The 13783-nt window shown below is 36.2% G+C and overlaps 1 protein-coding gene across 4 annotated transcripts in view; it reads right to left on the bottom strand.

Moving 5' to 3' along the window:
* Positions 1–4833: 4833 nt before the first annotated feature.
* The window catches only part of LOC122563957 (lissencephaly-1 homolog), an 87928-nt gene continuing 78978 nt past the window's right edge, over positions 4834–13783 (bottom strand). For all 4 annotated transcript variants that reach the window (XM_043718305.1, XM_043718304.1, XM_043718306.1 and 1 more), the window contains one exon: positions 4834–9258. In XM_043718305.1, the coding sequence (XP_043574240.1) occupies positions 9185–9258 (74 nt within the window). In that variant the 3' untranslated portion in view covers positions 4834–9184. The remainder of the gene's footprint in view (positions 9259–13783) is intronic.

The raw sequence follows: 13783 nt of genomic DNA, 5'->3' as shown, positions 1-13783 counted from the left end.
GAACCCGGGTCTCTGGCGCTGTGAGGCAGCAGTGCTAACCACTGTGCCACCGTGCCGCCCTAACCTGATTTATAACCTGAACCTCCATTCTATCTGATTAAATACTTAATAACCATCTAGGTTTGTTTAGTACATTAAATAAGCTGTATGACCTTTCGACCTTTAACTATAAAAAGTGTGTCTGATGTATTCTCTCTCACAAGCTGCCTGAGAAAGAAGCAGGAGCTCTAAAAGCTGGAAATTTCAAAAACCCATTGGACTATAAACCAATTTTTGACACTATTCCATAACTCAGATCCAAAACTGAATTTTTCTAAATTTTCATGAATAACTTGCCTTTATATAGCTTGAATATAAACAATTAAAGAGGCACTTCAGAAGTGAAAAGAAAGCTGAACAGAGTCAAAGGTAAGTTTCGGTAATGATTAGAAGAACATTTGGAGGTGGTGGAGGAAACCAAAAGAACCTCGAGAAACATTCCAGAGCAATGGGACTTGGTAGGTCAAAGCATTATCACTTAGCTTGAATTTTCTCACTTTTGTTTGGCAGAAAAGATAAGTGGTTGGACGCAAGGACAGAGTTTTAAATGAGTCTTAAGAATAAGAATTTTGAATGCAGTGTAGGAGGGTGGCAAATGAAACTTTTATCAATCCAAACAAATATTTTTTTTAAAAATGTGAACACAGCGATGTTTAAAACACCGGAATATAAAGCATAATACCTGCAATTAAAACTTACTGAGATGGGAGGCTGGCATAGTTATAATGTGATATAAAATGGTCAAACTTTGTAGTGAAGTAGTTCCCATCGTTAACACAGCAGCCTCAATGAATGCAAATAGGTTCAAGTAACTCATGTCTTCTGCGAAGAACAAAGAATTGACTATTACTCATGCTTGACCAGCAAACAAGTACAGACAAGAGTCAAGTGTGTAGGAATTCCATCACAATTCACAACAAGGAGAGAATGTCAATCTGAGGAAAGACACAGACTTCCATTATCATTAGCACCTTTCCTGATCTTAGAACACAAAGCACAAATGAAATACTTTGGAAATAAGATGACTGTTACACGGCAGGAAGTGAACTACATAGTTTGCACATTGCAAAGTTCCAGCAACAGCAATGAGATATGACAGAATTTACAAAAACAGAGCATTCAACCTAACTGGTTTACACCAATGTTTACTAACCACCTTCCACCCTATTTCATTTAACAGTACAAAATATTTTTAACAGTCACTCTGCAACTATATTTTTAGACAATGTACAACTCAAAAAATGTGTTGCTGACATCTCAGAACAAATGTTAACTGAAAATTTTAAAAGACACTAAAAACAAAGCTTTCCACTAGCACAAGAATGACAATTGCTTCCCTGTAAGACTTCAGGAGTCTTTGGAATTTGAATATAATAAATAGAAGTCTTAGCTTGAATTTTCTCACTTTTGTTTGGTAAAGATAGAACTGTAATTTTGCAACCTTGATTCAGTTAAATTGCAGAACTCTCAGCTTCCTCAAACATCATTAATTTTTCCTTCACATCACTTGTCCACATTTGAATCATGGCTCCTCTGAAGCTGAAATTCTTACTTACCTTGGTTATCTTCAGATGTCACCACTGCAAAACTTGTTCAAGGTCTCCAATTCAAGGGGACCATTGTACACCATTTTGGGTACAATTCTGCAGTGGGAGATTTTAATTTCACAGGTATTCATTAGTTTGAGGAAAAGGCAACTCACATTCAATCTTTAGCAGCTTAAGATTTGAAACTATTACAAATTATTGTTCACAACATGCCAGTGGAGGACAAATATTCCATTCAATTTTAATACTAACCTTGCTGCAATACTCGACTTCCAAATTGAAGTACACAGTTTAGAATAGTTATATTATGTTCACTTTAACCGCTAAACCACAGAGAACATAAAAATTAATGTTGATTTCAAGAAAACTAAATTCAAAGATGTAGTCTTCAGGTGGATTGACTGGGTGACCCAACCTGGCCTCTGGAAAGGTGACATTTTACCAACCTGATTGAATTTTTTTAAAAAGAATTATTAGATTGGTAGACACTGACAACAAAATTGACATCATGGGGCAAATTTTCAAAAGTCTTGGTTAAGTATCATGCCATAAATAACTCAAATTTTAAGTCCTGTTTTATTGGCACATAGACTTTGGTTTAAATAAGGGACAAATTATACTCAGACAGATAGTGGTTATTAAATTAATGGTTCCACAGGAGATTAGTTATGAACAATATTCTACAGCTATCACTGCTTGTTCTGATGTTCTTATAACCTTTAACAATGATTTGCATCGTGTTAGTGAAAGTGTTAGGAAGTTCATGAATGAAGACTTGAGAAGGCTCAGAGGCAGGGAGAAGAGGAGAGAAATAAACAATTACAAATACCTCTAAGTTTAAAACCCGTCTGACAGCTCAAGTTTAGTTACGACTGGTATCGGGAAAATCCACAGGCTTATGCATCATGCAGGCTTCAAAGTTTATAACTGTTGAACACATGGAGTGTATTTGGAAGCTTTTAAATTCCTCATGGTCTTCAAAAGTTTGGTTTCACCCCATCCTAATAATTTTACCTAATTCTTGACATCCCTCCAAAGGTGAGCTGCTCATGTCCAACACACTCCAAATCTCATGATGAGCAATAAAACAGTCAGCCATGTGGCTTCTATTCACATTGTTTCCTAAGCCCTTTTAAAACTTTCTTCTTTATATAAAGCACTTTTGAATAAGTTTTTGGTCACTTCTATCCTCCAAGATTTTTATTTTTAACATTGCTGCGCTAACAAAAGCGAACATATCAAGATTTAATGCTGAAGTTGTATCGCATCTTGTAAGTACTCTCTTTTGTATTCAGAGTTCATTAATTTCTGGTACATTCACTAAATATGGGAAGAAACTGGCCGAACAAGTCCCATAAATGTGATAAATAACATCATGTTTGGTTGGTTTTAGCAGAGGAATAACGGCTTGTGAAAAACACTGACAGAATTCCTACCTTGCCAATAGTGCTACCCAAACTGATAGGATGAATTGTGAACCTCATCAGAAAGAGTATCACTCCAAAATGCAGCACCTCCGAATAGAAAGACAAATTATACATGCTAGTCATACATTAGGTCTTACAATCACAACTTGGACTCAGTACTGTTATCAAGTTCAGCTGACAATCAGCAGAACTTCTGTTGTCATTCCTATGTCACATGGACAGGACCAGCTTGAGGACATTAGTAGCCAGTTTCAATCAATACCATTTTGCAATTGCTTACCACTAAAATGGGTGCTCCACAACAACATGGTTGAGGTTGGAGATAAGAAAACTTATTTAACCATTCACATTAATTACTCTTATTTAATCCCCAAAGATACATATTTTCCACTGATGTTTTGGAAGAAAAACACTTTCTGCTACAGATCAAAGCATGGATCATTGAAATGCCATACTGAGAAACAACAAAATAAAGCTAATTCCACTTACAACAAAACAAATAAATAAGTTTTGCGAGTCGAACATTTTCAGAACCATTTACCTTTGGTAGAGGGGACAATACTGACCAAAGGAGACTTCAATACTATTCATATTCAAAACCACTTTAAATGCTCATCAACTGTTTCCTCATATAGCAGTAGCTTTTTTAAAAAAAAAATCATTCACAAGATGTGGACATCACTGGCCAGGCCAGCATTCATTACCCGTCCCTAACTGCATTAATTGTCAACCACACTGCTGTGGGTCTGGAGTCACAAAAGCCAGACCAGATAAGGATATCAGTTTCCTGCCCTAAAGGACAATAGTGAACCAGATGGTTTTTTTCTGATAATTGGCAATGGTTTCATCATCATCATTAGACTCCTAATTCCAGACATTTATTCAATTCAAATTCCATGGCAGGATTTGAACCCAAGTACCCAAAGTTGCTGAATTAATTGTCTAGCGACAATACCATCAGATCACCACCTTCCCAGCTTTAATTTATTTAACGAGTGAAATTACAAGAAATGGCCAACTCACTAAATCAGTGCATTTTCCAGAACTGATGGAAAAAAAATAGCAAGTGAGGAAATCACAGTATGTCAGATGAAAGCAACAGGTTGCTATTTCAGATGGCAATCGCTTTAAAACCAATGAGCAAGTTATATAGTAAGCTGTTATAATTGCAGATTTCTACCATTCTAGGCCCTTTTCAATTAGAAGTTTTATTCAATGTGTAAAATGGCAGTACTCAGTTGTTTGTTATTACTAACATAGCATTTAAAGACAACCAACTTTCACAGATGGAGTACCTATACAGCTGACAAATTGATGTCTAGTTTGTTCTAAAACAAATGAGATTTTCATTAGCTATCAAGTAATTTTACAAAGGATTAGACGAAAGACAAAGCAGAGCTAGAAGTATTCATCATCTATATATTCATTTTAAATCCTGACTTTGTAAAAATCTCAATTTTATTCTAGTGATGATTTACATGACGAGTTGATTTCTCCTCCACACTTGCAACACTGTAATTTGAGGCAATCCAAACACAACAGAGATAGAGATAGAGAAATTCACAATCACTGACCTTCCCAATTCCAAAATCCCAGTGAAGAACATGCTGCAGAGCCTTGCAACCTGAACAAGAGTTTTCTTACAGGAATAGAATCCAACTAGAGTCTCAATTTTTAATTCCACAAATACCAACCTTTTTAAAAGTGGCCTAATTCCAAATTTGGCAAGTTGGTCAGTGAAGTAGAAGTGTCAGCATCAAAATATAAACAATTAATTTGGAAAAAATCCATCACAAGAGGAGGAAGGAAAAAACGCAGTAGTTTTGTATGCATTTTAATAGTCTTTACCAATTGGTACATTAAGATTTTAATATGCAGAAAACATGAATAAATCTTGTTTTACACAGTTTGATAGCAACAAATCTTACTGTAAAACACACAGCAGTATATACATTCCTTAACTGATTGCTTGCACTGTGTCAATAGCTCAAATTATCTTCTCACAGTCCTGGTACGTATAATTGCACCCACTGCTTCTGCTTGTAAAATTACTTCTTGCCATAGTGTCAGTGATGAGTACAACGTCTACTTGGAGGTTCACTACTGGTCGTCTGGAACACCTTGGGAACACGGAGGGTAAAGGCAGGACTAGAAAGCAGCCAATCACATGATACATTGGGAATGGCAAAGGTCAATTAACAGCCAGTAAAATAGCTGACAAAACAGTCTGAAGGGTTAAAAATGGCTGCAGTGGGAATGGCCATTTAAGAAGAGTTTGAACCAGGCAATTCACAAAAGGAAGAAGGAGGCAAATAGGAGAAGCAGGATACTGACAGTAGACTTGGCTTGGCGAGTCTATAACCAAGCTTTCAAAACTACAGTGCTCCATAGCCCCTTACACTTGCTAGCTACTAGGTTTGTTTAGTGCCTCGGACATAGCATTGGTCACACTATACACGCACTGAAGAAAGCAGGACGGTTTTTCTTGTTTTAAAGTGCAAGATGCTATACAAGTTTTCTTTTCAACTTCAACAAAGGCCAAATCGTACGAGATGTTTTCAACCAATATTTATTGAAGTGGTTATATTAAAGTCACCCATGATTTGGAATGGGGCACATAGGCTTTTAAGGGCTCATTTCGGGAATGTGTAATGGGTTTAAAAATGATTTTGGTTTATGCTTTTAGTTAGCAAGTGAATGTACAGGTTACGCCTTTTAAGAGCAGTTTCCTCATTAAAATGATAGCTTCCTATGTATATATTTTTGGATTATAAAATGGAAAGGCAAAAGCAAATTTTGGTCAAGACAATGGATTTTATTACTCAATTTTGATCTGCCCCTAAAAGGAGCAAGCTGTATTCCACATGTAAGCAGGCTATAAAGATGTTAGATTGGTGTAAAGACAAATATGAATGTAGCTCTTTAGGTCTCAAAAAATCACTAGTTCAGAATATTTTATAACACTTTCAATAAGCTAAAATAGTTGCAAACATGCTAAACTGAGCTACCACAGCTACTGTTTCAACTTCCTTAACAGCACCACAACTTTAATACCGTACCACTAAATCATAACTATTGATACATGTGCCAGCATTCTCAGGTTGCACAGTATCTAACAGGAGTGCCACTGTCAGTCAGGTACACTAACTTTGACAGAAAAAGTGCTTTGAAAAAATATTACCAGCAAAAAACTGAAATGCGACTGGATATTTCTGACTAACAGAACCACAGCCCCTTAAGCTGCCTGTACTTGATTGGACTTAACTTTGATTGTAAGGCTTCATGTAAGTGTGACCATGATAAGCATTTACCATCTATTACAGGTCCTTGCAAGAGTATGTTTCAAGTTCTTAAAGCAGCAAAATTGCTTTTGAATGAAGTTTGAAGTCTTAAGAGTTATGCAAATTGACATAAATGTATGTTTCAGTAGGATAGGAAAGGGAAGAAAAGAGAAATGGGAACTTATTTAACAAATTTGTTTTGGTGGTGACAGTTAAGGACACCGTTGTCACAATGTTTAATCTGGAATTCAACTGCATCAAATATAATTGCAAGAGTCGAAATCTATTTGCCAGAAGAAATACCAGTCGGCAGATGTCATATGACCTTTAGACATGAAATGTTATCTTTCAAACTGCTAATTATTTATGGTGAAGCTTAATATGGAATATGTAGAATAACCTGAGCTGCAACAGAAGGCATGAAAACATTGAGAAAATTCTTTTTTTGGCATATTAACCTTGTTAGAATTACAGTATCTTTTATAGGTAATAGACGCTACAGTCCAAATCACCAGGTTTCAGATTTTCTTTGAAACCAGGCAGCACAATATACTACAAACATGGAAACATTAAACCATTCGCCAACGGGTTTCTAGTTATGATACACTTACATTTAGTTGCTTGATAAAGGTTGTGTATTTCAATCGCAGTGAAAGTGTGATTTCTTTGCAGTACCAGTGCATTGTGGACTTTAGGAAAGAGTGAATTACAAGTATACATTCTGAATAAAAGCATAAATATACAAAATGAACAGTGCAGCTCATCGGTCAAGGCCAATTTCATTAGACGTTTGATTGGCAACTGGGAACTTAACCCTCTGAGCTATAAATTACTATTCTGCATTTATTACTTGTAGTTTAAAATATTATTTGATGCACGGCAAGCAATTTACAGCAGCTACTGTGAATTACCCACTAATGAGCATATTGTTCTTCCCAGAATCCATGTTGTGTTTACAGATCTGTCACACTTGAATTATCTGGGTCTTTTACTGTTACTGCTATTGAGCTGCATAAGTTACAATGGCAGGTGGCCACAGAATTCACAAAACATTACTGCACACTCTCTAGAATGAACAAGAAATTGCATTGATTGGACACGACAAAGCAGAACTTGATGCAATTCTGAGTGCTGATGTAAAATTTGAAGTTGCACTTTATTCCTCCTTCAACATTGGTTCCTTCATAAGCTATACATTATTTTTCTTCCAGGCGGAAAATTTTCAACCAAAGGCATTCTATAAATGTACCAAGGAAGGGGCTTTGGGGGGGGTTGATATTGACTATGGGCAAGAAAATTCAAATAAAAAATGTCTTCAAAATAATTTCAAGGACAGTCTATAAATAGGATTCCTGGCTTAAAGACAATTTTTAAAGAATTGCACATGTTACTACAACAAAAGAAAGCAGAGGGACTTTTTAATTATTCATTACTCTAAAGCACTAAGTTGAGAGACGCTGAGATTAGCCTTCAACAAAATATATCGACACTATTCTGTCCTGGAAATTGTGTTTTTTTTTAATAGTTCAAGTTGTAAAGTACATCCTTCATCAAATAAGTGGCCCCTGCTTCAAGCAGGGTGTGTTGACCAGATTAGGCACAAGGTTTTCATATGTTTTAAATAAAAGAATTATTAAAATAAATGGCACTAGTTGCTACAAAAGCTTTGAGCAGGTTTTTCTAGACATCTACAAATTATATTCAGTTTAAAATGACTGGGTATCTCAGTTAAAAGTGCTGCATATTTAGTGGCTTTTTCATGGTCAAATAATTGTCACTAAAATATCTTTCTAAAACATATGAACACAATGCGTCTATTATGGGAAATGATGTTACAAAGCTCATCATTACCAACATCAATTTTGCTCTTAAAGTAAACCAAGTACCCATTTGAATTTTCAGTTTTAAGGTTAATGTACTATCCAACCAAATCTAACTAGTAACAATGTTCACTAAAACAGACTTAGCAGTGCTCAGATATAGTACTATTCCAAGTGTTTTGTGGTTAATTCTTGGATGGTACACACCCCAGACAGTACTTTTTGATTCTCAGTACAGTTACAATATAACCACCAGCAGTTATCATTGCAGGGTTTGAATGCGCGAAGTATGTTTTCTTGCAGTCACCAATATGCCCTGCATTTAATCATTGTTACGGCATTTCAAAGTTGGGGAAAGAGTGACATGTAGGCTTAAAAAGTTAAATAGTCTCATTTATTACATATTCTGAGAGCCAGCTTTAAATATAATTATCTATGAATGTTAATCCCAGCCTAAGTGGGAGATCTAACAATTATCTTAAGAATTCATCCAATGGAATCACATTCACTGGATTCTCGGTTCTAATCATTTATATGAGCTAACAGATTGGTAGATAATTTACGGACAACAGCTACACACTCCTCAAATGAACCCTAGCACCACACAAAGTGATTCAAGGTTTACAGAATCTGCACACTGCTTGTGCTTTATATTACAACGATGATGAAAATAAAGACCATTTCCAATAACTGTCGATTTAATTTCAGTCATAGTTAGTGCCCTAATTACCCAATCAACTTCTGCTTTCCAGGTCTAATATGACCAATGCTAGCCCTTGTTCTTTTACCTATGGTACTTCTAGACAACGTATGTAATTTACAGTATACAATTCGGATTCACCATGCATGAATACTTTTGTGTAACATTTAATAGCTCAATCTACATCCAGAATAATTTACATGAAAGGACAATAGTTATTAAACAGAGCTCGATGGGTAACCATGGTAACTGAGTGCATCCGGGGTTTTGGGGGAGGTTGGGCGGGGGGAATGGAGAAGAGTGGTGATGTGGGTTTGGATTATTAGGAAAGTGAAAGGGGAAGGAGAAAAAAAAACGAAGATCATTTCTATCAGCGGCACTCCCAGACCTTTACCGTTTGATCTACGCTTCCAGTGACAACAAATGGACCCGTCTTGTGGAAATCTGTGGAGGAAAACCAGGTATTTTAAAAAAAGGCCAAAACATGATTCATTGCATTACTGAGATCAACACTAACCAAAAGTTATCTTTCAAATGAAGTACAGTGATCAAGTGTGTTCTTCAATTTATGAAATACAGTTGAATGCCTGGACATGGTTAACAGGTTTGTGGATGACACCAACATTGGTGGTATTGTGAACAGTGAAGAAGGATATCTAAGTTTACAAAGAGATCTGGATCAATTAGGTCAATGGGCTAAGGAGTGGCAGATGGAGATTAAATTTAGATAAATGCAAATTATTGTGTTTGTTAAAATAAATAAGGCCAGGACTCTCAAAATTAATGGTCGAGCCCTGGGCAGTGTTGTAGAGCAGAAAGATCTCTGGGTTCAGTATCTAATTCTTTAAAGTTTACAGCACAGGTACATAGTGATTAAGGTGGCATTTGGCAAGCTTGCCTCATGGCTCTGACCTTTTTAAATATAGGAGTTAGGATGTCAGTGAGACTGTACATGATGTTGATGAGGCCTCTTCTGGAGTACAGTGTGCAGTTCAGGTCACTGTTACAGGAGGAATATTAGTAAATTGGAGAGTGTGCGGAAAAGACTACTGGGATGCCACCAGGAATCGAAGGCTTGAGTTATAACGAGAGGCTGGAACATTTCTCACTGCAACATAGGAAGTTGAGGGGTGGTGATCTCAGCAGCTTATAAAATCAGGTGGTGAATGGCAGAAGTCTTTTACCTAAGGTGAGAAAGTTCAAAACTGGGGGACATATTTTTAAGATGCAAGGAAAAAGCTTTAAAAAGGACATAGAGGGGGTTCATGTATGGAATGAACTTCCAGATGAAGTGGTGGATGAAGATACAGTTGTAACAATTAAGAGGCATTTGGATAAGTACATGAATAACAAAAGTTTATAGAGTCATGAAGATGTACAGCATGGAAACAGACCCTGCGGTCTAACTCATTCATGCCCACCAGATATCCCAATCCAATCTAGTCCCACCTGCCAGCACCCGCCCCATGTCCCTCCAAACCCTTCCTATTCATTTGGAGGGATATAGGCCAAATGCATGCAAATGGAGCTAGTTTATTTTGGGAAACTCAGTCAGCATGGACTAGTTGGACCAAAGGGTCTCTTTCCATGCTGTATGACTGACTACTGCACAAACTAACACGCGAATTGAAGAATACAATAGATATAAAATAAGAGGCAGTGATTAGGTTATGCAAGCTGGAACAGATACTAAATGATGTCATTATTTTGAAAATTGCTGCAATCCAGACTCAAGTTCAAGTGCAATATGGATAGCATAGCAGATTTAGAAATCAGGAAGGAAAATAGAAAAGGTTAAGAGTCACAATGACTGCAATAATTCCAATCAATGAAAAATGAAAGAGAAAGACAAAAGCAAAAGAAATATCACCAAAATGGAAAACATGTTCCACATCTAAGGATGCGCAAATTACAAGAACACTTGCAAATGCAAAAACAGATTTCAAGTTTTAGGACAGTTATAGGCTTCATAGTTTCATAAGTTAATGAAAGCACCACCACAAAAAATGACTCCTAAAAACGGCTTTAGACTTGAAAAAAAATGGATGCATGGGTAATAATGGGCCCAATGATAACAGAATGAAAATTAAGGATTTAATCAAAAGTAAAAGATTGGAAATGTTGTTACAACTGGCTTGTTCAAAAGCTTTTTTTTTAAAAAGAATGGAGTGTCAAAATTTCAATCACATTATCGTCATGGCAAAGGCATCAGGTAACCTGCTCTAAATATCAATTGATCATGGCTGTAAGAATTGGTCACAATTAATTCCACCAGATGAGATCAGATAATGCCCAGGGTGATAAATTATTAAGCACTGAAGTAGCATATGCAAATCACTGGTATGGCAATCATATATCCACTACTCACCTCAAAACTGCAAATCAGTGCTATGGAACATGACTGGAATATTCCAAATTTTCTAAAAATTAGAAGTATATCCACTCCAAAATTTTAAATAAGCTTCCATACTGAATTAAACTTGATTACTTAAAGTCAAATACAACAGAAATATTCTCTAATTTCATGGGGCCACCAGTACAAAACCATGAAAACACTAAATGAATATACAAAAATGGCTGTACAACAAAAATCTAATGGCATACATCCTCAACCATGTTTAAAATAAAAATTAGAGCAAATCATGTAATTATACTGCCTGACCAGTTAGAGTCTCAACAATCATTCCATCAAATGCCCTAAGTGTATAATAAGTATTTGCAGATTACAGGTGCACAAGGAAAATTAGGTAATTTTATTTTGCAGAGGGCAAGATACAAAAGGTTAGCAGTCACTCTTGGCTCCTAGACTATCAATTTCAGGTTAAATTAGATATTGGCAAATGGTAGTCTTATAGATCAAGGTCACTTGTAAGGTTCACCTAGAGTTTAAACAATTGAATTACATCAATACCATTCAGCTTAACTAAATACACATTAGAAGCTTTGGACAAAAGAGAAAAATGGAAGAATCTTTCTTTGGTGCAATGGAGGAGAGTCAGCAGTTCATTTATGGCAAGGTCCATACAAGGTCTTTACCAAGAGAAACAGTCAACTCCATTGCTATGCTTGATTCCTGTAGCCTTGTTCATGTCCTCCTACTTGCTTTGCAAGTCATGGAAAATCTCAATTTCTACCACCTTTGGATATAGAGTGTGCATGAGGTCTCTTTTGAATAATTAAACGTGACATGAACACGAGTAGCCACTTAGCCCCCCACAGATCGACTTTGTCCATATATTAGATGAAGGCTGAGCAATTCCTCAACTAATCTGACCCCAATTTTGTTCTGTATCCCTTGAACAACTTATGATCCCAGTCTTCAAAGCTTTCCAGTTTTCTTGGCATTCATTCTAGATTTCCAGTACTGTTTAAAAAGTTGTTTTTTGATTTGGTTCATGTCGGAGTTCCAACTTTAAAATATCTCCCAGTTATTCGTTTCTGCAAAAATAAATGATCTCTCGACATTTACATTACAAAGTCATTCCAACAGCTTGCAGTTAAAGCACTTTTAATTAAGTAAAGCCTCCCAAGTTACATGTTAGATAAGGAGAGATCAGAACAAGTGACCAAAATCTTAATCAAAAACCTAGCTCAAAAGGAAAGAAACTGCAGAGAACCGGGCCGAGGCAGCAGATTTGGTGAGACCAAGAAACCCAGGGACACACTAAGAAATCAATCTGGAATGGTGCAGAGTTCTTGGAGGGCTGAATGAGTCTTTTTGTAATGCAGCTCTTGAAGGTCTAATACAACAACTGAATCTGAGATGCATCCCTTTAAACAGTGGATGCCTAAATCTCTTGGCTTCTCGACAGTTAGTCATCATTTTGACAAGAATTAAGTTTTTTTTTTAAAAAAGGTCCAAATTGGATGGCCTCAAATCTTGCCGTTTTTCCCAATGACTTCCCTAACTTGCTGTTCCCCATTTTTAATATTTATTAGCCCTCCTAACTTGGTGTCAGCGCAATCTTGAACACAGAATGTTCTGTTGCATCAACAGGTAGTCAAATGTTCAGACCGAAGAAAAAATCCTTGGACAACATTACTCAGATCTGATCCTTTTTTCTCACAACCAAACATCATCTACAGTTTGATGCAAAAGCCTAGGATGAGACGATGAGAACGTTTTATTATTGCTTTTTGACGTCAAGTACCTCTGTCCTGGAAGAGAAAGGGAATCTCTTTCTTACTAATACTGACAAAATTTGAAGAATTGGGTCATAATGCTTGCACAGTTGAAATCCACATTGGCAAAACCTGAAAACATGGTTATTTTAAAATGTCATCTGGAATTATGAGGAAACAGTTCATTACTCCTAATATTGTTTGAATGATCATTGGTTGCTCGGAGATTATAAATTGTTAATTGCAGGTAGTGTAACTCAGATCAATGTTTAATATGAAGATGAAAAATCCAAGTTCAATGTTTCATTTTGTCACATTTAGAAGTGTGTGTTATTGTAGTAAACGCAAATCAGCAAATTGTAAAAGAGCAGAGGGTAATATGCAATTAATACAATGAATAAGAGACAGGGTAGTTGAGGACACATTCAAGAATGTAAATTTAAACAAGTTAACATATGGAACAATACCACCAAAATTGCTCAAGTTGTACTATGAATAGAGTGAAAAATCAAGATACAAGTTCATAAACCTACATGAGAATATTAAATAAACATGAATTCTTAAACAGATTTTAAAAAGTAATGCACAAAAAGGACAAGGGAACATCTGACAGAATTCCAGAACTTATGACAACCCAGCAACTTCTACATGTAAAAATCATGTGACTGATGCATTAAATAGCTGCTTCTTGGTTCTGGTGGCACAGTCTACACAAGTCATTTATAGATAACTATTCTTGAAGTGTACACCACAGTTTTGCAGCTGGCCATACATTTTATTGAAATTTTTCAATAATTTTTCTTAGCCTAGAATGTGGAAAGCAACAAATCATTCACATGTCTCAGAG

This window comes from Chiloscyllium plagiosum, chromosome 28, assembly GCF_004010195.1.
Source record: "Chiloscyllium plagiosum isolate BGI_BamShark_2017 chromosome 28, ASM401019v2, whole genome shotgun sequence".
Lineage (NCBI taxonomy): Eukaryota > Metazoa > Chordata > Chondrichthyes > Orectolobiformes > Hemiscylliidae > Chiloscyllium > Chiloscyllium plagiosum.
The sequence above is the reverse complement of the archived record's forward strand: the minus strand, read 5'-3'. Positions and strand labels throughout refer to the sequence as shown.